Below are 23,034 nucleotides of genomic sequence, written 5' to 3'. Positions count from 1 at the left end.
AGATTCAGATTACTCCACAGCCAAGCAGCTTAAAACGACATAATCAACATTTTTTATCTTTCACAGTTTTTATGGGTCAGGAATTCAGAGGAGGTTTAGCCAGGTCATGGCTCAGTGTCTCCTGAGGTTCCAGGCAGATGTGGGACTTCAGAAGGCTATGGCCTGGCCGAGACTGGAGGATCTGCCTCCAGTGCAGCTCATGCTTGGCTGGCAAATCTGTACTGGCTTTGACAGCCATCTCAGTTCCATGGAGGCCTCTCCTTAGGGCTGCTTGCATGTCTTCATGACATGCAAGTCATGCAGACTGAGCAAGACTGAAGCTGCAACACCTTTTATGACCTGGCCTTGAAAACCACAGGCTTTTTCTTCCGCCCCATTCTATCCCTTAGAAGGCACAGTCACTAAGTCCAGCCCACATTCAAGGGGAGGAGGATTGGGCTTTACCTTTTGAAGGGAGGAGAGTCAAAGAATTTGCAGATATATTTTGAAAACACTGTATGCTCCAAATTAGCTGTTCCGATTTACTTTCTCATCAGCAATGTATGTACATTCCCACCCTCACCAACCAACACTGGATCTCATCTTATTTATATTTGCCGTGTGGATGTTGACAAAGACTCGCTCCTTGACCAAACTTTAGTCGGGCTCCTCTGAGCCCTCTTCTTAACTAGGCCTCAACGTTGGCCTGTCTAACTCAGTCTTAACAAAGAATTCTACTAAATCAGTTCAGGGAGCATTCCCCCACCTTTGATATCTAGTCAGGTTCTTCATCCCCCAGCTCTGATAAGCCCGTTAGGACAGTTTAGCAAGAATCCCCCTTCCCTGATGTCTATTGTTAGTAGGCTCCTTAGCTATAAATCCCCAATATGTCTTTGTTGTATTCAGGGTTCAGCCTGATCTCTCTCCCTATTGACATACCCCTGTTGCAATAGTCTTCCTGAAGTCTTCCTTCCTGTTTTTACAGGTCTCAGAATGATTTTTCCTTTAACAATGTATGAAAATGTGGTGTATTTTTTGCATTTCCAGATGATTAATGAGATTGAACTTGACTTCCTTTGTTTATATCCACTGGGACTTCTTTTTCTGTGAGTTTCTAGTAAATATCTTTTACCAGGTATTTAGTTGGTTGACTATTGGTTTTTAGAAGTTCTTTATATATTCTGGATAATAATTTTTTGTCTGTTATATATGTTGTAAAAATATTCACTGATATATTGTATCATTTGCTTTTTTTTACTTTCACTGATGTTGATGATTCTCTCAGGTATTAAATGATTTGTTTATTCTCTTTTGAGTATTATCTATTCGTGTACATTTCCACCTATCGGAATTGTTTTGTATGAATTTTTTAAAAGGTTTTGTTTATTTATTTGAGAGAGAGAGAAAGAACACAAGCAGGGAGGAGGGGCACAGGGAGAGGGAGAAGCAGACTTCCTACTGAGCAGGGAAGCCTGATGCGGGACTCGATTCCAGGCCCCCAAGATCATGACCTGAGCTGAAGGCAGATGCTTAACCAGCTGAGCCACCCAGGCACCCCTTGTGTGAATTTTTTATATACTATTTGCCACTTGCTCTCGAGTTGTTTTTTTGTTTTTTTTTAAAGATTTTATTTATTTATTTGACAGAGTGACACAGCGAGAGAGGGAACACAAGCAGGGGGAGTGGGAGAGGGAGAAGCAGGCTTCCCGCTGAGCAGGGAACCCGATGTGGGGCTCGATCCAAGGACCCTGGGATCATGACCTGAGCTGAAGGCAGACGCTTAATGACTGAGCCACCCAGGCGCCCCTGCTCTCGAGTTTGTTGCAAACATTTCCTCAATTGTTTTTTTTTTTTTAGGATGTCTGTGATCAAATTGTGTAGCAGACAAGTGTGTTTGGCTTTTCCTTTGAAATATCTTCCATTGGGTTGAAGCTTGGAAAGTCTTCCATTATCTCTATCAGTTCTTTAACCAGTCTCTCAGCTTCTTATTTCTCTCCAATCCCCTCCACTTTTATTTACTTAGAACCTATTGAGTGGTAGCTCTGTTCTAGGTTCTGGAAATATAGCCCTAAAGGAGCGGACAGAAGTTTGTACGCTCAGGGAAGGCAAGATCTCCTAGACAGCAAACACATCCATGGGAGGACACCAGATGATCCTGCACACCATACCTTCTGGGGCCTCCTCTTATCTTGCCACTCTCCTCCTCTAGAATTTTCCAGTGGGAAAGCTGCTGACTTGATCTGGGTATATTTTGAGATGATGGTACCTCTAGCTCTGAACACTGGGGAATGTCCTGTCCTCTCAGTCCTGGCCAGCACCCCACCTTGCTCCTGCCCTTATCCCCTTCACTCATCCTCATCCTCTTCACCCTCCAGCTCCTTTCAATACCCTGAAGGTGCTTTCTTCAGTCTCTCCTCTTAAGCTGTGGTCCCATCTGTCCTCATCTCAGAGGCCAGACCTGGCAGTCTTCCTGGCCTTGCCTCCTTTTATACCTCAGGCACTGCAGGCTGGCTCTGCCACTCCAAGGAAAGGCCTCCCTGTAGCAGATCCAGGGGCTTTGCCTCCTCTCCCCTCTGGAGCCACCCTCACATCTAGCGCCATTGGACCTTTGAGATTACTCCTCCCCTGTCTCGTCTATGGGTTCCTGCTCTCTGGGTGTCCCCTGGAACACCAGTGCACCTTGTGCTCTGTCCTCAACTCACTCTCCTTTTCCTTATACTTGTTCTGGTTCAGTGCATCACCTCTGGCTAAAGTGTATGATATGTCCACGACTTTACCTCAAGCCTAAAAGGTCCTTAGCTGGACAACTGCAGTCTCTTTACCCTGCCTGGGGCCAAAGTGAGCCTTGTCTTCCCCCAAACTTTCTCTTCCTCCAATCTCCTTGTGACGAGGGTAACCTCATTGTTCCCCACCATCTCTTGGGCTCACTCTTCTTCACCCATCACTCATGTGTAGTGGGGAACTTGCCTCCTTCCCAGGTTTCCAGCCAGCACCTCCCTGTCCCCACTCCGTCCCCACCTGAGGCTATAGCTTCACTGCTGTCCCCATACTCAGCCTCCTCCCACCCTCTAGTCCAGTCTGCAACCCATCTTGGCATCTGCCAGGCCTGGCGGAAGGCTGCCCTCAGGGCCACATCCACCTGTACGTCCAGAGGTAGGGTCTACTTTCCAGTGTTCAGACTCAGAAACTTCTGGTGGCCTCCGGACTACTCACTTTGCAGGATCTCATCTCCATGCCTTTACTGACACTCCCCTTCCTGGAATGCTTTTCCCATTCCCCAAAAGTTCTCATCTGTTATGTAGCTAGGGGGTTACCTCCTCCAGAGTCTTCCCAGAAGCCCATTCCCGCTGGGAACCCCTGGTCCTGGAGTCTGGTCCTACTCTCCTGGCCCTTGTCTGGACTCTGGGATCAGCCAGGACAGTGCTTCTGTTTCATTTACTTTCTTCCTCATTCCCGTACACCTTTTTAAACCATGAGCCATCCCTAGCCACATCCTTCCCCCACACTTCATAACGCCTCTTAATAAACAACAGTGTAGGATATCCCGACTTTATCAAGAGGCTCTGCTGGCTGGAACCTCCGGCTGGACACGGCAATTACAAATGAGCCTCGGAGGACAAGATCCTCTTGCAGGTGAGGCTAGAAAAATGAATACCAAGAGCTTCCTGGCGGACTGCTGGGTCCAGCCCTTTGGGCTGGGAATTGGATTTACTTCAGAATCTCAGTAAACGGGATAACACCTGTTCACACAGGCAGTTTATCTCTTCTCCCCAACATCCAGCAGAGGGCAGGCGATCAGCAGAAGCACTGTGAACTAATGGGACCGCGAGGGAGGGAGGGAATGAGCGAGAGGGAATGAAATGAGGGAATGAGTAAAAGACGTAATGAGGAGTAAAGGAATAAAGGAGAAAAGGGAGAAAATGAGTGAGCGAAGGAACGAAAAAGTGAGAGAATGAAAGAGAGAGGAAACGAGAGAAGGACGGAGGAAATAGATTTACAGGGCGCGACCCTTCCCAAAAGGCCCTGCTTCATTTATTCACTTATTCATTCGTTCAGCCCCGCCCGGTGCCAGGAGCTACGCTAGGTGTAGAGAGGCACGGTCACCCAGGCAGCTCGAGCTCTGCTCCGCTAAGCTAAGACCAGAGCTACGCCCGCGGAAAAGCTGCCTCGGGCGGCGCCCCTCCTCCCGCCAGAGCTCGGCGCCCCTCCCCCAGCACCCAGCGAGACGTCCCCCGGCCTCCGTCTACACCGGGCTGGCGCCTGCGCGGCGCGGTCACATGACTCGCCGAGGCCCGCCCCCCTCCCCCCGCGGCCGGCCGCCCGCCCCGCCCCCGCCTCTGGCGAGTGCGGCCTCAGCTTGCGGCGGCACCAGGTGAGCTGCCAGGCGCGGGCCCGGTGGGCCGGGTGGCAGCGAGCGCGGGTGGCGGGCGGCCGGCGGCAGCGGGGCCCGGGCGAGCAGCCCTGGGGGGCGCGGGGACGCAGGGGCGGGCGCGGGCCGGAGGCGCGGGAGTGGAGGCCTGAGGCGAGTCCCGCGGCCTGACGTGGCGGGGGCGCGGCGGGGGCGCGGCGGGGGCGCGGCTGGGCGGGGAGCTGGCGCTAGCGGAGACCCGGACCTCCACACCGCTGCGGGATCCGCCGGCCTCCTAGCCCTTGGGCTGGCCTGTCGCCCGCGGCGGGTCTGAGCGCGGCCTTCCCAGCCGCGACCCTCGGTACTGTGCGCGGGCGGGTCCTGCAACAGGCGGGTGGGGCGGGGCCGGACTGCCACCACCTGGTGTGACCTTGGACCTCGGCCTGCGAGCCTCAGTTTCCTCAGCAGCTCACCGGGGCCGGGGGTCGGGGGCCCGCGGGCTGCAGCCGAGGAAGTCCAGCCTCGCCAGCTCGCGCGGTTTCCAAAAAGAAGCCGGGGATCGCGCTGTCATTGCAAAATCTCCGGGTCCTGGGTCCCGAAGCGTTGGCCGCGGGTTCTGACTACTTCCAATCTTGCGCGGGCCGGAGTCGATGGGTCGTCATCGCCTTATGCCTGGGGACCTTTTCGCGCCAGGCCTCCCTGAGGCCGGGCCTGGCCGCAGGTTTGGTGCACCAAGATGCCCCAACTCAGCTTTCTGGAAGACTCATTCCAGAGCGCATCCGAGTTGGCACTCCTATGATGGCTCCCCATTCTGGAGATTAGTACCTACTCCCTCCTCTCCTCTTCCCAACTGTCCCTTATCCCTTTGTTGCAGACCTTGCTTCATGCTGCCAAGGATTGGGGTTCATTGAAGGCAGACAATGTTTTGGGGCGCTTCAGAGGACTGAGGGGTGCCTGCTCAGTAAATGGTGTTGAGTTGAAAATTCTTCAAAAATACTTTTGACGCTGACATCCATGAGTTCATAAAAAATCATTTTACGTCCTTCAGTTTGTACCTACTTGGGACATACATCTTCCTTCCTGCTCCCCTCAAAAGCTTTGAACAAACAGCACAGAGTCGAGGGGCCTTGCTTGTGATGAGTCGAATCAGAGATGTTACGGAGCTGGAAGGAACTTAATCTAGGGAAAGACTTCATGATAGAGTAATCCCTGTAAAATGAATAGGAGAAAGAAGGTGCCACCAAGTGAGCTTCCAAGAACATTCATGGGAAAGAATCACAAAAGAAGTGTTGCATTTGACTTAATTTTTTATTTTTTGAAATTTTGTTAATTACCAAAACGTAATTGCACTGTGAAATGCTGTTTTTCATCTAAGTCAACAAAGAGTAAAAAGAAACGCTATTGGTGGGCTAGATGGTGGTTGGAACCAGGTTCTCATACTTTGCTGGTGGGAGAATCAATTAGTATAACCTCTATGGAGGGCAATTTGGCAATATGCATTCAAATGACAAATAAACATTAAAATTCGAATGATCCAGCAGTTATGTATCTAGATTTTTTCCTCAGATAACTGCTGCATATGTGGCATATCAAAATGATTTTCAATGTGTAACTTTGCAAAAGCAAACAATTGGAGGAAACCTAGATGTCTCTCTGAAAAGGGTTGGTTAAATAACATGCGGTTATCCATACAATGGACTGTGGGAGGGATATTAAGTTTTCATATGCAGAAGTTAATGAAGGGGGGAAACGGTGTAGATTTCCAGATTTGCCTTTGAATCTGTAGATGTCCCCTACTAGGGAAGGTAGAATTGTAGTTTTCTTCTGGGAGAGGATCTGGTTGGGGCATAAGTGGGAGGAAAATTTAAGTTTCATAACATACCTTTCTGTGCCTTTTGAATTTGAATGTGAACATATTAAAAAATAAGTTTGAGAATTTAGTTTTTAAATATTTCATACTAACAGAAAAGTTACTACCTCTCCCTATCAGATCCTAATGTTTTGTCTTCTTTGTTTTTTTTGTTTGTTTGTTTGTTTTAAAGAAATAAAACATTCCCTTTTTCCTTCCTGGAGAAAATCATGATCCTGAATTCCTTTAATGTGCCTATGTATGTTCTACTGTAACGCCTATCTACAAGCAAAATTGGACGGTATTTTGTTGTGTGATTTCAAACTTTTTGTATTATGTGTATTCTGCAGTGTGCTTTTTTTTCCTTTGCGTGGCTTTGAGATTTCTCCATGTTGATGACTATAGCTTGAGTTCTAGTTTGCCCATTTTAACTGTTGTCTAGTATTCTGTTGGCTCACTGTGTTGCAGCATCCATTCCTCTGAGGATGGACATACTGGTCGTGGCCAATGCTTGCTTTATGAACAAGGCTGTGTTGTGTGGTCTTGAATGTGTTGCACTCTGAGCTATGCTCCTACAGAGCAGGGAATTGGTTTGTTTTCTTCACACTGCCCTCAGCACCTAGCTTAGTTCCTTAAATTGTGCTTGGTAAATGTGCTTTGCTTGCCCAAGGAGGCAGTCTTCTACTGTATTCTGTACTCCGTAGTAAGTGTAGCTGCCATGGATCCCTTCTCAAAGGGGCAGAGAAGTTCTGACGTGGGGTTGATGTCTGTTGGAGCAGTCAGTCCCCGCTGCCACCCTTAGGGAAGGAGGCCTTCTTGACTCCCTGGTGGTCACGGTACTGAGGAGGAAGCTTAGACTTGGAGATAATGAGCTAAGTGCTCAGAGTCACGTGGTTACAAGTGGTACCAACAGTCATGGAGTTTTGCAATGTGGGTGAGATAAAGCCCTAGCTGGTGGGTAGATAGAACAGCTTCAGTGATGGAGCATGCCTGTTTTGTTCTTGATACAGTGACAGAGGGAGAAGAGATCGAACTAGACCTTGACCAATATGGGGTTATAAAGAGACAGGTCTAGGTGGGAGTCTGATGGTGTTTAGAGGATGACAGGTGTCCCTTTTGATCTAAGGGCTAGTGACAGGGTATATGGGAAAGGAGCATTTTGAGCCAGATCATGGGGAGACCTAAGCAGAAGGTAGTAGGGAGCCAGTGCTTGAGAAGTCAGGTGGTATACTCACTGGGCATTTGGGGATCACCAGTGGCCTGAGCCGGGGAGATGGAGAGGATGGGACAGGAGGAAGGAAACCATTTGGGAGTGTCATTGTTGTGGTGACCCAGAGTGGTGGCCATGGAGGAATAAGTGGATGGGCATCTGAAATAGGAGAGAAGGAATCAGAACTAGAGGACCTGATAGATGCAGGTATAAAAAGAAAAGAGATCATTGAAACCATGAGGTTTCCGATGTGGAACTTGTGGCTGTATGAATAAGAAAACTAGACCAGTGGGGCCCTCCCCACTGTTGGCTGGATTAGGCATCGAGCTGGAGGTGCATTTGGGAATATAGGGTAGATTCTTGGGAAAGAGGGGTGGGCTGGGGCAGGGTGTGTTGGCTGAAGGGATCAGAAAAGAGAGCATTGCTTGGGGCAGAGTTTCAAGTCAAGAGAGGTGGTTAATGGGGGCTACCCCTTGCCCGGCCTGTCTGTGTGTGAGCCAGTCCAGGGTGCGGAGGAAGCAGTGGGTAGGTGGGTGAAGGTTCCAAATCCAGGAGGCACACTGAGGGACCAGCACAGAGGGGAATGGGGCATGTTGGATGGGAAGCAGCGGAGAGTCCAAAGCAATCAGGTGTGTTCCAGAGCTGTAGTAGTGAGGACAGAGGCCTCTTCATTTCGGCAAGGTTTTTTTGTTTGTTCATTTGTTTAAGTAGGCGCCATGCCCAGCGTGGAACCCAGTGCAGGGCTTGAACTCTGAACCCTGAGATCAAGATCTGAGCTGAGATCAAGAGTCAGATGCTTAACCATCTGAGCCACCCAGGGACTGCAGTTTGGCAAGTTTTATAGTAGAATCTATTTTTCTTTTTCTCCACCCCCCACCCCCGCTTTTTTAAAATTTTAAGTAGTCTCCACACCCAACATGGGGCTTGAACTCAAAATCCTGAGATTAAGAGTCCCAGGCTCTACTGACTTGAGTTAGCCAGGTGCTCCTTTCATTTTTTTTTCTCTTAAAGATACAGTGCAGGGAATTGGAGAAGAAACTAATTTGGGGGAGGGGATATTGGAATGGCCGTAGTGGCCACAGGCAGTGTGGCAGGTGACCCCTGAGCTCCCACTTGCTGGCTGGGTGGCAGTGCTGGGGCTAGAGTGCTTAGCTCAGCCCCAGAGTGCAGGGCAGGACTGGCTGCCCCTGACTCAGAATGCACGGCCAAAGTGTGTTTGAGGTAGGTTTGTTTGACTGATTGGGTTTCTGAGGCTTCAACCCAAATCACTGTGCATGTTTTGAACATACTCAATTATTACAAAGTAACCTTGAACTAAAAACATGCTGCAGATGATCTTGAATGCACCAGCTCTAGTTCAGATTACTGTGCTTGACTCTCAGAATCTTGGTAAAAGAAGACAGGTCCTGGACCCTCCCCTGGGTATCCTGGCCAGCACTCAAGTCTGTTGTCATTTTTATGCATCCATTCCTGTGTGAGGGAACCCAGTTTTGTACTTTCTCTCTCTCTTTTTTATTTTTTATTAAAAAGATTTTATTTATTTATTTATTTGACAGAGACAGAGAGAGAGCACAAGCAGGAGGAGTGGTAGAGGGAGAGGGAGAAGCAGGCTCCCTGCTGAGCCGGAGCCCGATGCAGGGCTCAATCCCAGGACCCTGGGATCATGACCTGAGCCACAGGCAGGTGCTCAACTGACTGAGCCACCCATGCGCCCCTCTTTTTTTAAAAAGATTTTATTTATTTGAGAGAGCATGAGAGAAAGAGATCACGAGCATGGGGGGAGGGTATAGGGAGAAGCAGACTCCCTACTGAACAGTGAGCCCAATGCGTGACTCATCCCAGGACCCTGGGATCATGACCTGAGCCGAAGACCGACTTAGCCACCCGGGTACCCCTTTCTCTTTTTTTTGAAACAAACTCTACTGCCAATATGGGGCTCGAACTCACAACCTGGAGATTAAGAGTTGCATGCTCTACCAACTAAGCCAGCCAGGTGCCCCAGTTTTGTTTTCTCTCAATGGGAGAGAGGAAGAGCTCTTGAGAACCTGGTCTGTGCTTTATATTTATCGTTTACCAATTTTAGATTTCCCCAAGAGGCAGGGTGCTTTTATTTCCCTTTTCATTTGAGGAACCTGAGACTCAGGTTGGTCATGTGGTGAGTCCCTGGTAGGCTTGGGGCCCCAACCGAGGTCAGTCTGTCTGCGGAACCCTTCTGTTTCCCAGAGATGTTGAAGGAGATAAAATTTAATGAAGAATTCTGGAGTTGAAGGGACACAGGTCTTCAGGAAGGAGGCCCCAAGTCTGTAGAAGCAGTGGGAGGGGAGAGGGAATTCGTGGGTTTAAAGCCCACAGGGGAAGCCCAGGTGAGCTGGTGGGAGGAACAAGTGCCACGGGCAGCAGGTGCCACTGGGCCAGTCTGTGCACTGTGCGGTGTTGCTTCCCTGGCTTATTCCCTGTCCCCTCTGTCTTCAGCTGACAGCCGCAGTGGTGAGGTCTGGTGTGGTGGTCAGGATGGCGGAGGAGCAGGAGTTCACCCAGCTGTGCAAGTTTCCTGTGCAGCCCTCACACCCGCATTGTGTCAACAACACCTACCGGAGTGCACAGCACTCGCAGGCCTTGCTCCGGGGGCTGCTGGCTCTCCGGGACAGTGGCATCCTCTTTGATGTTGTCCTGGTGGTGGAGGGGAGACACATTGAGGCCCATCGAATCCTGCTGGCTGCGTCCTGTGATTACTTCAGGTGAGTTACATTCACATGTTCTCACAAGTAAAGTAGCACAGGTAATCCTGGCTCCACTAGGTGTTTGTGTTGGCACCCACAGTGACCCGGTGGGACGAACCAGTCAGAAGCTGCCAAGTCCCCTGCTCTCCCCGAGCTCCCACTGCTTGTTACAGTGACTCACCAACACTGAGTGGGACAGAGGGGTCTTGGAATCTGTTTTTCTTTCTACTTTTTTTTTTTTTTTTTTTTAAGATTTTATTTATTTGAGAGGGAGAGTGAGCGAGAGAGAGCAGAGCACAAGCCAGGGGAGGGGCAGAGGGAGAGGGAGGAGCAGACTCCCTGCTGAGCAAGAAGCCTGATGGCGGTAGATCCCAGGACCCTGGGATCACGACCTGAGTCGAAGGCAGACACTTAACTGACTGAGCCACCCATGCACCCCTGAATCTGTTTTTCTTTCAACTCTTCTGGGACATGTTCTCTTTTTCCTTTTTTTTTTTTTTTCCCCAAGTAATCTCTAGCCAGTGTGGGTGGGGCTGGAATTCACAGCCCTGAGATTAAGAGTGGCATGCTCTTCCGAGCCAGCCAGGCTCCCACCTTTTTTCCTGTTTCTTAAAAGACAACACGCTTGACTTTACTTGTCCTCTTGCATTTTATAAAATGAATTTTCTATATCTTGGTATAAAACAGATTTTGTTTCCGTTTACTCTGGTTTCCCCAACATTTCATTTTGAGAAATTTCAGATCTGTGGAAAGTTGAAAGAATAATATTACGTACACCTGGGGGCGCCTGGGTGGCTCAGTTGGTTAAGCGACTGCCTTCGGCTCAGGTCATGATCCTGGAGTCCCGGGATCGAGTCCCACATCCGGCTCCCTGCTCGGCGGGGAGCCTGCTTCTCCCTCTGACTCTCCCCCCTCTCATGTGCTCTCTCTCTCTCAAATAAATAAATCTTTAAAATATATATATATTATGTACACCTGAATACCAGTTGTTACATTTTACTGTATTTGCTTTCTCTTCACGCACAAAGACATATACACACCTTTTTTAAGATATTGGCACTTTATGCCTTAAACTTTCAGTGTCCCCTCCATCCCCCAGTGGTGTTCTTATAATGCTAACTAGAAGCCCACATGAGCCTGGTCATCAGGCTTCGGGTCCCTGTGGGTGCTGAGGCCAAGGCCAAGTGGTCAGTTGTGTATACACATTGTCCACACAGCCATGTGATGTGGGAAGTTGTGCCTTTTGTGCCCGTTCCCTGGCCATCTTCCTTCTCATCTTTTTTTTTTTTGGTTAAGATTGTATTTATTTATTTGTTTGACAGAGAGCGAGCACACACGCACATGAGCAGGCAAAGGGACGAGTAGACTCCCCGCTGAGTGCAGAGCCCCGCTCGCCCCCAGTCTGAGATCATGACCCTAGTAGAAATCAGATGTTCAACCGACTGAGCCACCCAGGTGCCCCTCACTCTCTCATCTTGAGGGCCTAAGCCTCTGACCTTCCTCCTTCCCCCCCACCCCCCCCGCCCATGGATTCTTGGTCCCTTAGGGTTTCTGTGGCCTCCTTCATGACCCCATCCCAGCCATTGGCACATTGGGAAGAATTGGTGCCACTACCCTCGTTGTATCCTGGTGAGAGGAGGAGCCCCAGCCCCAGCCACCTGATTCCCATTCCAGCTCTGATTCTGTTTCATTGTTTCGTCTTCAAGTATTAGTTATAGTTCTCAGTTTTTGTTTTCATTTTGTTTTGTTTTAAAGGTTTTATTTATTTGAGAGAGAGAGAGGGAGTGTGTGGCGGGGGTAGGAGTGGGAGTGGGAGGGGAGGGGCAGAGGGGAAAGGAGAGAGAATCTGAAGCAGACTCTGCACTCAGCATAGAGCCTGACTTGGGGCTCGATCCCATGACTGCGAGATCATGACCTGAGCCAAAACCAAGAGTCAGATGCTTAACCTACTGAGCCACCCAGGTGCCCCTGTTTTTTTGTTTTTTAGAGTAATCTCTATTCCCAGCGTGAGGCTTGAACTCATGACCCAGAGATCGAGAGTCGCACACTCCACTGACTGAGCCAGTCAGGTGCCCCAGTTCTCATTTTTTGGTTTTAGGAACTGTCAAGTGAAATATTTCTTCATGGTGTAAGTACCTCCTATTCTCCAGAAGGAGTTTATAGAGAGCATGACCGGTGGTGGCCTAGGGCAGACATGGCCAGGCTTTCTTGCCTTGACTTTTGCTGTTACTCAGCAGTGCTGCCCTTCTCTGCCTTTCCTGCCCCGCAGTGTTATCTTCTGGGCCCAGCTGAGGTGCCTCTTCCTCTGGGGAGCTTTCTCTAGTTGTCCTGCACCCTTTCCCAGCCTCTGGCTCTCAGGGCTGGCTCCTCCCTTCAGGAGGCTGCTGACCCCTCGGGGACAGAGAGCTGCATGGCCCTGGATCACCCTTGTCTTGGGAGACACCCCCTGCAGGAATCCTCCTTTGGTGTATACTCTGTGCAAGGTTTAGGGATTGACTAAACCGTGCATCTTGGGTCTTGTTTTTTTGACTTGTGGTAATAACTGTCCACTGTACTAATCTTTTGGCTCCCGTGGCCCCCTCCTGCTTTGCCCTGTCTACTTCTGTGCTGGTTCCTGTGCTCCCCACCCCTGTGTGTCAGGCACAAGCGTTCTGTCCTGCATGTGGCCTCCCTGGATCATACATCTCTCCCTCAGTTCTCATACTGTGAATTATAAGATAGTCAACTATACTCAACTCAATGCCTGTGATTTTGAAAATTTGGATAAAATTGATGATTTTGTAGAAAGTATATGTGGACAGAACTTCACCCCTGAAAAAGAAAGTTATATTCTCCACAAAAACATGAAGCCCAGACATGTCCTGGGGAGTTGTGCCTTTTATGACACAGACTCTGATGCCCTTTAAACTTTCAGAGCAGAGAAAGAGAAAGGAAGTCTCCAAAAAAAAATTTTTTTAAAGATGTTATTTATTTATTTGACAGTACAAGCCAGGGGGTGGCGGAAGGAAAGGGAGAAGCAGGCTTCCCACTGAGCAGGGAGCCCAATGCAGGGCTTGATCTCAGGGCCCTGGGATCATGACCTGAGCCGAAGGCAGACCCTTAACTGACTGACACCCAGGCGTCCCTCTAAAAAATTTTTTTAAAGATTTTATTTATTTATTTATTTATTTATTTATTTATTTATTTATTTATTGAGCAAGCGAGAGAGAGAAAGCATGAGTTGTGGTGGGGGAGCAGAGGGAGAGGGACAGGCAGACTCCATGCTGAGCACCGAGCCCAATGGGGACTTGATTCCACGACCCCAAGATCCTGAGCTGAAATCAAGAGTCGGACACTTGGGGGGCCTGGGTGGCTCAGTCGTTAAGTGTCTGCCTTCAGCTCGGGTCATGATCCCAGGGTCCTGGGATCAAGTCCCGCCAATGGGCTCCCTGCTCCACGGGAAGCCTGCTTCTCCCTCTCCCACTCCGCCTGCTTGTGTTCCCTCTCTCTCTGTGTCTCTCTCTGTCAAATAAATAAAATCTTAAAAAAAAAAAAGAGTCAGACACTTAGCCAACTGAGCCATCCAGGCGCCCCTGGGAGTTTTCACATTTTTTAAAGAGAGTTACATAACACTGGTATCAAAATTGGACAGATAGCCAAGATACAAGAAAATTGCAGCTCATTTGTGAATGACAGTGTGGAGCCTTCAGTGAGACCTCAGTCCAGAGCTCCTCAGCACTACCATCCCTGTCCCTAATGTATTGCAAAGCAGCAGACCCTAGCCCAGGGGGGCTTCGTTCCATGTTATTCACTCAAAGGGGACCTTTTACAGATATCAGCATCCATTCCTGCAGCTAAAATACTTTTTTTAAAAACGATTTTATTTTTTTATTTTTGAGAGAGCACGCGTGCATGTGCATAAGCAGGGGGAGTGTCAGGCAGAGGGAGAAGCAGGCAGGGAGCCCAATGCGGGACTCAATCCTGGGACCCTGGCATCATGACCTGAGCCGGAGGCAGACTCTCAACGACTGAGCCACCCAGGCATCCCTAAAATACTTTTTGAATTGGTGAAAAAAAGTTAAAGGCACCAGTTTACCCCTGTCCTCCCACATCATCTCCCCACCTCACCCCCCCCAACCATGGTAACTATTTTTAAAAGTTCCTCTTATCCATACACAGTTTCTTTTTGCAAATACTAGTCCAGAATTCTGAAACCCCCAAAGCCCTGCAATTTGAAAGTTGTTTTGTTTTTTTGTTCCACTGTGTTGTTGAAACTTCTAAGGTGTATTCAGGGAGTCTCCCAGAGCTGTTTTTGTTAGTTGATAGCTGTCCAGTCATTAATTTTGTGGGGGGAATGGGGAAAGCTGGGTTCTCCCGCATTGCCATTTTTTCCACGAGTTTTTGTTTTTTAAATTTTGGTCCAAATCTATTAAACTACAAAACCTGCCCTAAACTGATGTGAGGCTAATTTTATTTTTATCCTACTTAGTATATGTCTTTTACATTTTGCTTTGGAAATACTAAGGAGTTTGGATGTGAGGTACTGACCCAGACCCTGCAGGAGTGTGACATCATACATGGCATGGGTGCAGTGTTTCTCCAGTTGAAATCTCTTGAATTCTTTTTTTTTTTTTTTTAAAGATTTTATTTATTTGACAGAGACACAGCGAGAGAGGGAACACAAGCAGGGGGAGTGGGAGAGGGAGAAGCAGGCTTCCCGCAGAGCAGGGAGCCCGATGCGGGACTCGATCCCAGGACCCTGGGATCATGACCTGAGCCGAAGGCAGACGCTCAACGACTGAGCCACCCAGGCGCCCCTGAAATCTCTTGAATTCTGAAACATACTTGGACTCCAGGGTTTGGACCAGGGATTGGGGGCCTGAACAAGCTGACATAGGGAATGTTTCCCATTGTACATCTGAGGGCGCTCATTGGACATCTGGTTATGATATCCTAGCAGCAGAGGCGGCCCTCATTCTGCAGTGTTCTGTGCTGTTCATGCCCCCCACTTACTCTGTCGGTGCCCTGCTGTGATTTTTCAGCACATGATAAGACTTACCGTCTTAACTGTTTTTTTTTTTTTTTAAGATTTTTATTTATTGGGGTGCCTGGGTGGCTCAGATGGTTAAGCGTCTGCCTTCGGCTCAGGTCATGATCCTGGAGTCCCGGGATTGAGTCCCACATCGGGCTCCCTGCTCGGCGGGGAGTCTGCTTCTCCTCCCTGTGACCCTCCTCCCTCTCCTGCTCTCTGTCTCTCGTTCTCTCTCTCTCAAATAAATAAATAAAATCTTAAAAAAAAAAAAAGATTTTTATTTATTTATTTGACACAGAGAGAGACAGTGAGAGAGGGAACACAAGCAGAGGGAGTGGGAGAGGGAGAAGCAGGCCCCCCGCCAAGCAGGGAGCTGGATGCGGGGCTGGATCCCAGGACCCTGGGACCATGACCTGAGCCGAAGGCAGACGCTTAACGACTGAGCCACCCAGATGCCCCCCATCTTAACCATTTTAAAGTGTACAGCTGAGTAGTGTTAAGTGTATTCATGCTGTTGTGGAAGGGGTCTCCAGGACTTTCTCATCTTGCAAAACTGAAACTCTGTATCCATTAAACAACAGCTCTCTATACCCCTCCTTTCGGCCCCTGGTAACCACCATTCCACTTTCTGTTTCTATGATTTTGACTACTCTAGGAACCTTTTATAAGTGAAATCATACATATTTGTCCTTTGTGACTGGTTTCTTTCACTTAACATGTCATCAAGATTCATCCATGTTGTAGCATGTGTCAGAATTCCCTTCCTCTTTAAGCCTGAACAATATCCCACTGTGTGAATAGACCACATTTTGTTAATCCATTCATCTGTGGAGGGACACTTGCATTGTGTCCGCCTCTTGGCTATTGTGAATAATGCTGCTATGAATGTGGATGTACAAATAACTTCTTGAGACCCTGTTTTCAGTTCTGCTGGGTATATACCCAGAAGTGGAATTGCTGGGTTATATGTTAATTCTGTATTGAATTGAGGAACGTCCATACTGTTTACCACAGTAGCTGCCACCATTTTACATTCCCACAAGCAGTGCACAAGGGTTCCATTATCTCTCTATTCTCACCGACATGTATTATTTTCTGGGTTTTTTGGGTAGTGGTAATCCTAATGGTTTTGAGGTATGGACATCATTTTATTCTTTTTTTTTTTAAAGATTTATTTATTTTAGAGAGCGAGCACGTGCACGGGGGTGGGGGGTAGAGGGAGAGGGAGAGAGAATCTCAAGCAGATTCCACGCTGAGCAAAGAGCCTGACACGGGGCTTGATCTCACGACCCTGAGATCACAACCTGAGCTGGAACCAAGAGTTGGATGCTTAATTACCTGTGCCCCTCAGGCACCCCAGGACATCATTTTAAAAGTTCTTCCCCTTTTAAGTTTTTATTTTGTCATAATTTCAGTGTTACAGAAAAGTAGTAAGGCTATGATAAAGAATTAGGCATCCATTTTTGGTTAAAAACAACAAAAACAAAAGGAGTGGATGTATATTTTATTTTTCTTTCAACCTTTTTTTCCCTCCCGAACTCTTACTTTGAAAGATGTCAGGGGGGCGCCTGGGTGGCTCAGTCGTTAAGCGTCTGCCTTCGGCTCGGGTCATGGTCCCAGGGTCCTGGGATCGAGCCCCGCATCGGGCTCCCTGCTCCGTGGGAGGCCTGCTTCTCCCTCTCCCACTCCCCCTGCTTGTGTTCCCTCTCTCGCTATGTCTCTGTCAAATAAATAAATAAAATCTTTAAAAAAAAAAAAAAAAGAAAGAAAGAAAGAAAGATGTCAGGGACACCTGGGTGGGTCAGGTGGTTGAGCATTTGCCTTCAGCTCAGGTCATGATCCCAGGGTCCTGGGATTGAGTCCCGTGTTGGGCTCCCTGCCCAGTGGTGAGCCTGCTTGTCCCTCTCCCTGCTCTTGTGCTCTTGCTCTCTCTCTCCCTCTCAAATAAATAAATAAAATCTTAAAAAAAAAAAAGATGTCAGTCCTATAGAAAAGCTGGAAGATCAGTACAGTGAACAGCCATGCCCTTCACCTAGATTCATCGGTTAGCATTTTCCATATTCACTTCAGAATAAGTTGTGGATATAACAGTTTATCTGGAAATACTTCAGTGTACTTCCAAGAGTAAGAGCCTTCTCTACTATATCTGTAGTAACATTATAAATCTAAGAACACTTATAGTCCTTCCATAATTTTACCTGATACTGAGTCCATAGTCAAATTTTCCTAATTGTCCCCAAAATGTTATCTGTCTCCTTCCTTCTTCCCCTCTCCATTCAGGATCCAGTTACGGTCCACACATTGCATGGACACCCCAAAGAGTGAGTCAGTGTACCACAGAGCACAGGAAAGCACCCTGAGGGGGTGTGGGTGGAGTAGAATGTCTAGGAATAAATGTAGCATGCAGGTGCCAGGTCTCTGAGCAGGTGACCTGCAAGATCTCCACAGAGACCCAGAGGCTGGCTTGTGAGATAGAAGAGCCCATCGTGTTCATCACAAGGATGCTAGCTCGCTCGCTCTCCCATCAGTCTATGTGTGTAATGCATCCCCAATAAAAATACCAAGAGACTTTATGGGGGGTGGGGGATTACACAAACTGATTCTAAAGTCCAAATTTACAAAAGCAAGCGGTGGCCAGGAAATTATTGAGAAGGTATTAAAAGGAGACTGGCCCTCCCCTGCGGTCATATGTGTTACGGAGCTGTAGTAATCCAGACTGCTCCTGGTACCTGAGATGTGGGAACATTATTGGGAAAGTAGTGACTTTGAACAGACACCAGCCTGCCAGGAACTTGGTGTGTGATAAAGATGGCATCCCAAGTGGCGGAAGATGATGATGGGGTGGCCCTCTCGAAAAACAAAGTTGCCCCTTGCCTCACGTTGTACCAAAATAAACCAGGTGGAATGATTTGTTGTTGTTGTCAAATGATCCTTTATTGAAATATTTTCCTTTCTAGTTCTTTTTTTTTTTAAAGATTTTATTTATTTATTTGACAGAGACACAGCAAGAGAGGGAACACAAGCAGGGAAGTGGGAGAGGGAGAAGCAGGCTTCCTGCTGAGCAAAGAGCCCAGTATGGGGCTCGATCCCAGGACCCTGGGATTATGACCTGAGCCCAAGGCAGACGCTTAACGACTGAGCCACCCAGGTGCCCCTCCTTTGTAGTTCTTAACTAGCTGGGCATTCCGCTACACCACTGTTGCTGTCACCTATGATGTCATGAGAGTGGCAACCATTAGCATTGCAAGCCACAGACTGGGCAGTCCCCAGGATCACTTGAATGGTTCCAGAGAGTGAGTTCTCTGGCTAAAGAAAGCTGCCGCATCTATCAGGCAGTGTTGATACTCTCATCAAAAGTGATGGTTTCACTCTGCTTAATGTTTTTCTGCTTCTTTCTGTCTCTTGGAGGTTCCTTGAGGGGTTTGATAATCAGGGCAGAGGCAAAAGGTGTGACCACTTCACTCTAGGCCTGTCTGTTCTGTGTGTGTGTGTTTCTTTATTTTACTTTATTTATTTTTTATTTTTAGATTTTATTTATTTGACAGAGAGAGACATAGCGAGAGAGGGAACACAAGCAGGGGGAGTGGGAGAGGGAGAAGCACGCTTCCCGCTGAGCAGGGAGCCTGATGCGGGGCTCAATCCCAGGACCCCAGGATCATAACTGGAGCTGAAGGCAGATGCTTAATGACTGAGCCACCCAAGGTGCCCGTTTGTTTGTTTATTTTAAATTTTAAGTAGGTTCCAAGCTCAGCCTGGGGCTTGAATGTACAACCCTGAGATCAAGACCTGGGTGCTTAACCAACTGAGCCACCCAGACATCCTGGGGCTTGTCTGTTCTGAATGGTCAGTTTCACTGTAATCCTCAGACCCTTCCAATCACTGGTTGCCTTGGTAATGTCATCACTAACCTTTTTTGAAAACAGTCCCGGGGCCAATCTTGGGGGCCAGGGCAGACATGGCACTGACTTCCCCACCATTGGACCTCAGGTATAAGTAAGACTTTGATCTCATTGGGGCAAACTTGGTGGAGGGCGCATGGTGGAGGCGGCTGGTGTTGTAAGAACCTGGATTCAGGATGACCAAAGAGAGTTGCACCTCAAGTGGATCAGCAATTTTTCTTTTTTTTAAGTAGGCTCCACGCCCAATGTGGGGCTTGAACTCAGGACTCTTGAGATCAAGAGTCGCATGCTCTACCAACTGAGCCAGCCAGATGCCCCAATCAACAATTAAAAAAACTATAGAGGATAGCATGGGGAAATTTTGTTTTAAAGATTTACTTTTTTTATTTGAGAGAGTGCACACATCCATGCAAGTTGGTGGGGGGATGGGTGGCGCAAGGGGCAGAGGGAAAGGGAGAGAGAGACCTCCTAAGCAGGCTTCATGCTCAGCACGGAGCATGACACGGGGCTTGATCTCACAACCCCGAGATGATGACTGAGCCAAAACCCGAGAGTCCGATTCTTAACCAACTGAGCCGCCCAGACGCCCCGGGGAAATGTTTTTTAATGTTACCTCAGAGGGAAAAGCCTTTCCAGGTCTGGCATAAAACTCACAGGCAAAAAAGAAAATGAGAAATCTGCAATCAAAATAGACAAACTTCTGCATGGCAAAAGGCATCATAAAATCAAAAGATTTGAGATAGAAAAAAAAAATTTCAACTCATTCGAAAAAGAGCAGATTTTGTCGAATTGACAAGACAGAGTCTAATAGAAATTGGACAAAGAATCTGGACTGTTCAAAAAAGAATATAGAAATGGCACTTTAAAGGGTGCCTGGCTGGCTCAGTTAGATCTCAGTTGGATCTCGGGGTCATGAGATTGAGCCCCACGTCAGGCTCTGTCCTGAGCATGGAGCCTGCTTAGGATTCTCCCTCCGTCCCTCCCTCCGTCCCTCCGTCCCTCTCTCTCTCTCTAAGGAAAAAAAAAAAAAAGTAACCCAGGTGTATTGCAGCCACAGGTTAAATCAACCATGATAGCCTTTACCGGAAGAGGGGCAGCCCTACGTATACCAGTAAGGAGCCATTTCCAAGATGCATTGTTAAGTCAAAATGTAATGTAGAGTGTAAGGTATGTGGACTGCCTTTGGGTGTACCTCTGCCGAAGGGAACAGGTGGCCTGGAGCAGAGCAGAGGAGGGAGGGCCAGAGGGAAACTTTCACCCTGTTGTAAATTTTAAGCCTTGTACTGCTATATATATTACCTAGTTGAAAAATAAACAAAATGTGAAAATAGCTACTCTGTCCTCTGTGTGTGGCTGTCATATTGAGCCCTGCTGTCTCCCCTGACCACCAGCCTCATTAACCAGCCTCAGGGGCATCTCAGTGATGGTGACTCCGACCTCACTCTCTGACCCCATTCCTCCCAAGTCCCTGTCAGCCCAGCTAACCCAGCCAAGGGCCCTGGTTCCTCCAGGGCTCTCCTAGATTCTGTCCTTCAGCATGTTCTCTCTGCCACCGGGCCTTCCCCAGGCCTGCAGGAACCCTCTTGCCTGAAAAGTCTGCTCACATCACCCTCCTGTATAAAATTCCCCGACAGACAGTGCTTCATTATGCTTGGATTTCAATCCTGACTCAGTCTTGACCTGGAGGAAGCAGGATCTGGCCCTGTTTCACCTGCTCACTTCCTCTTTGCAATGGCCTGGCTGCCTTGTGTACCGAACTCATCCCTGCCCCAGGACTTGAGCTCCTGTCTCCTCCACCTGGAATGCCATGCACTGGCTGGTGAGGGCCCACCCAGCTCTGTCTCAGCCTGTCCCTGCTCCTCATCACTCCCCCTGCTCCGCCTCTCCTAGGTCAGATGCCCTGTTGTGCTTCTTTCTAGCATTTCCTCACTCAGAAATACCTTGTTCTTTACTTGCTCTCCTCCCTAGCATCAAACTCCTTGTAAGTAGGAGTCTTAATCACTTTACTTGACTGTTAATCCTCTGACTTTAAATGGTACTTGGCATTTAGTTAGGTGCTCAGTGTATTTTGAATGGGATGACTTTTATGACTTCCCATTTATTCATTCTTCCATTCATTCATGGCATGCTCTGGGCTGCTGCTGTGGTCCAGGAAGTGTATTGTGGGTGCAGCAGAAAGCAAGCCGGACTTTGTCCCTGGCTCAGGGGCAACACCCTGCAGCACGTGAAACACAGACAGTGATTTCTAGGATGGCTCTCCAAACTTGCTCTGGAGCTGGTGGGCACCTTCCGTGGCAAGACTCCATGCTCAGAGTACGGAGCGAACCAGTGTTCTGTTGCGCATCACTGCTGGCTCAGCCTGTCTCCTGCTCCCTCTCATTCTCTGCGGCCTGGGCTGGTGCCCTTATTGATACAGATTTGCTCATGGGACTTGAACTCATGATGCTGAGATCAAGACCGGAGCTGAGATCAAGAGTTGGATGCTTAACTGACTGAGCCACCCAGGTGCCCCTACGATTGATATAGATTGATATGACAATGCTGTTTCATGTGTTTACTTTGCAGAGGAATGTTTGCTGGGGGATTGAAGGAGATGGAGCAGGAAGAGGTCCTGATCCACGGCGTGTCCTACAATGCCATGTGCCAAATCCTGCATTTCATTTATACCTCTGAGTTGGAGCTCAGCCTGAGCAACGTCCAGGAGACGCTGGTTGCCGCCTGCCAGCTGCAGGTGAGGCTGCCCTCGCTCCAGCAAGGCAGACCCAAACCCAGGGGGTGATCCCCAGGTGTCTGCCGGGCAGTGGCGTGAGGGGCGTCAGCAGACGAGGATACCAGGCAGCAAAGGAGACTGCAGGTAGGGCAGAAGCTCTCGGGTGGTGCACGGCTCCGCCAGCCCTAGGCGCCAAACCAGAGCAGCTCCAAACACCTCCAGGCCCCTTTGCCCTCCGTTCTTCTGCTGGTTCCTTTCTTTCTGCCCGGGTCTCCCCGCCCCGGAGAAGATCCCACATGTCAACACGTGGGCCAACCCCGGGGCAGGTGTGTGATGCCCCGCGTGCCCTGATGAAGCTGAGCTGCTCCCCAAGTTGCCCAGGCCTTTTCTGCTCATCCACCCCACTTGGTCTTGCCAGTCTCTTCGAAATTACTTTCCTTTTTGTCATTGAATTTTGAATACTTGTTTTCCTACAGAGCTCAGAAAGTTTTCTGAGGCTTTGACAGCGTGACTTACATTTTGGAAGGCTGTGTTACCTTGGGGGCATTGGTGCGGTCACGCAAGGGCCGGGCCTGCACGTGCCTTTGCTTTCAGGAGCCGTTGTCAGATGGTCTCATCTGGCTGAAGAGACGTCTCATCTTACATTTGTTGAAAGTGAAAATGAAATGCTATGCTGAATTCATTATCCTGACCTTTTCTCAGGTCAGAACACGTTTGGGGCCATCAGAAAAAAGTCAGGAAAGCCAGCCTGTTCAGGGGTGCCTGGAGGCCCCACACTGTGTGGCAGGGCCCCAGCCATGCCCTACGCTGTCCCTCTCAGATGGGTGGTTGGGGGGGAGACCCTTGGCTTGTGCTTGTTGGGTTGGTTTGACCATGGCTCACCATATGCAATGAGTAGATGGAGTTGAGCCAGTGCTCCTGAGTACTTTAGCACTTCTGAGGCCATTGTGGGGGCAGCACGGGATGGGGAACCCCTGCTTTACCTCGAGCAGCCCAGCTTTTTGGGGTTTTATTTTTAACATAGTGGGCTTCTATGCAATTTTTTTTTTTTAAGATTTTATTTATTTATTTATTTGACAGAGAGAGCAAGAGAGATAGAGCGAGCACAAGCAGGGGGAGTGGCAGGCAGAGGCAGAGGCAGAGGGAGAAGCAGGCTCCCCGCTGAGCAGGGGGAGCCCGATGTGGGACTCGATTCCAGGACCCCCGGATCATGACCTGAGCCAAAGGCAGACGCTTAACAAGTGAGCCACCCAGCCTCTCTGCAATGTTTTTTTTTTTTTTTTAAGATTTTATTTATTTATCTGACAG

General features: G+C 48.7%; 1 protein-coding gene across 3 annotated transcripts in view; it reads left to right on the top strand.

The window, feature by feature from the left end:
• The first annotated feature begins 4,279 nt into the window (after positions 1-4,279).
• KLHL22 (kelch like family member 22) overlaps positions 4,280-23,034 on the top strand; it is a 38,630-nt gene continuing 19,875 nt past the window's right edge. The window contains exons 1-4 of one of the 3 annotated variants that reach the window (XM_034989170.1): positions 4,280-4,351; positions 6,370-6,477; positions 9,859-10,124; positions 21,582-21,747. In XM_034989170.1, the coding sequence (XP_034845061.1) occupies positions 9,898-10,124; positions 21,582-21,747 (393 nt within the window). In that variant the 5' untranslated portion in view covers positions 4,280-4,351; positions 6,370-6,477; positions 9,859-9,897. Of the gene's footprint in view, positions 4,352-6,369; positions 6,478-9,858; positions 10,125-12,121; positions 12,235-21,581; positions 21,748-23,034 lie in introns of those variants that run through there. The other 2 variants (XM_034989171.1, XM_034989172.1) reach the window with 2 other exon arrangements.

Source organism: Mirounga leonina, unplaced genomic scaffold, assembly GCF_011800145.1.
Source record: "Mirounga leonina isolate KUSES-001 unplaced genomic scaffold, KU_Mleo_1.0 Mir_481, whole genome shotgun sequence".
Taxonomy (NCBI): Eukaryota; Metazoa; Chordata; class Mammalia; order Carnivora; family Phocidae; genus Mirounga; species Mirounga leonina.
This window is presented reverse-complemented; position numbering and strand designations above follow the sequence as displayed.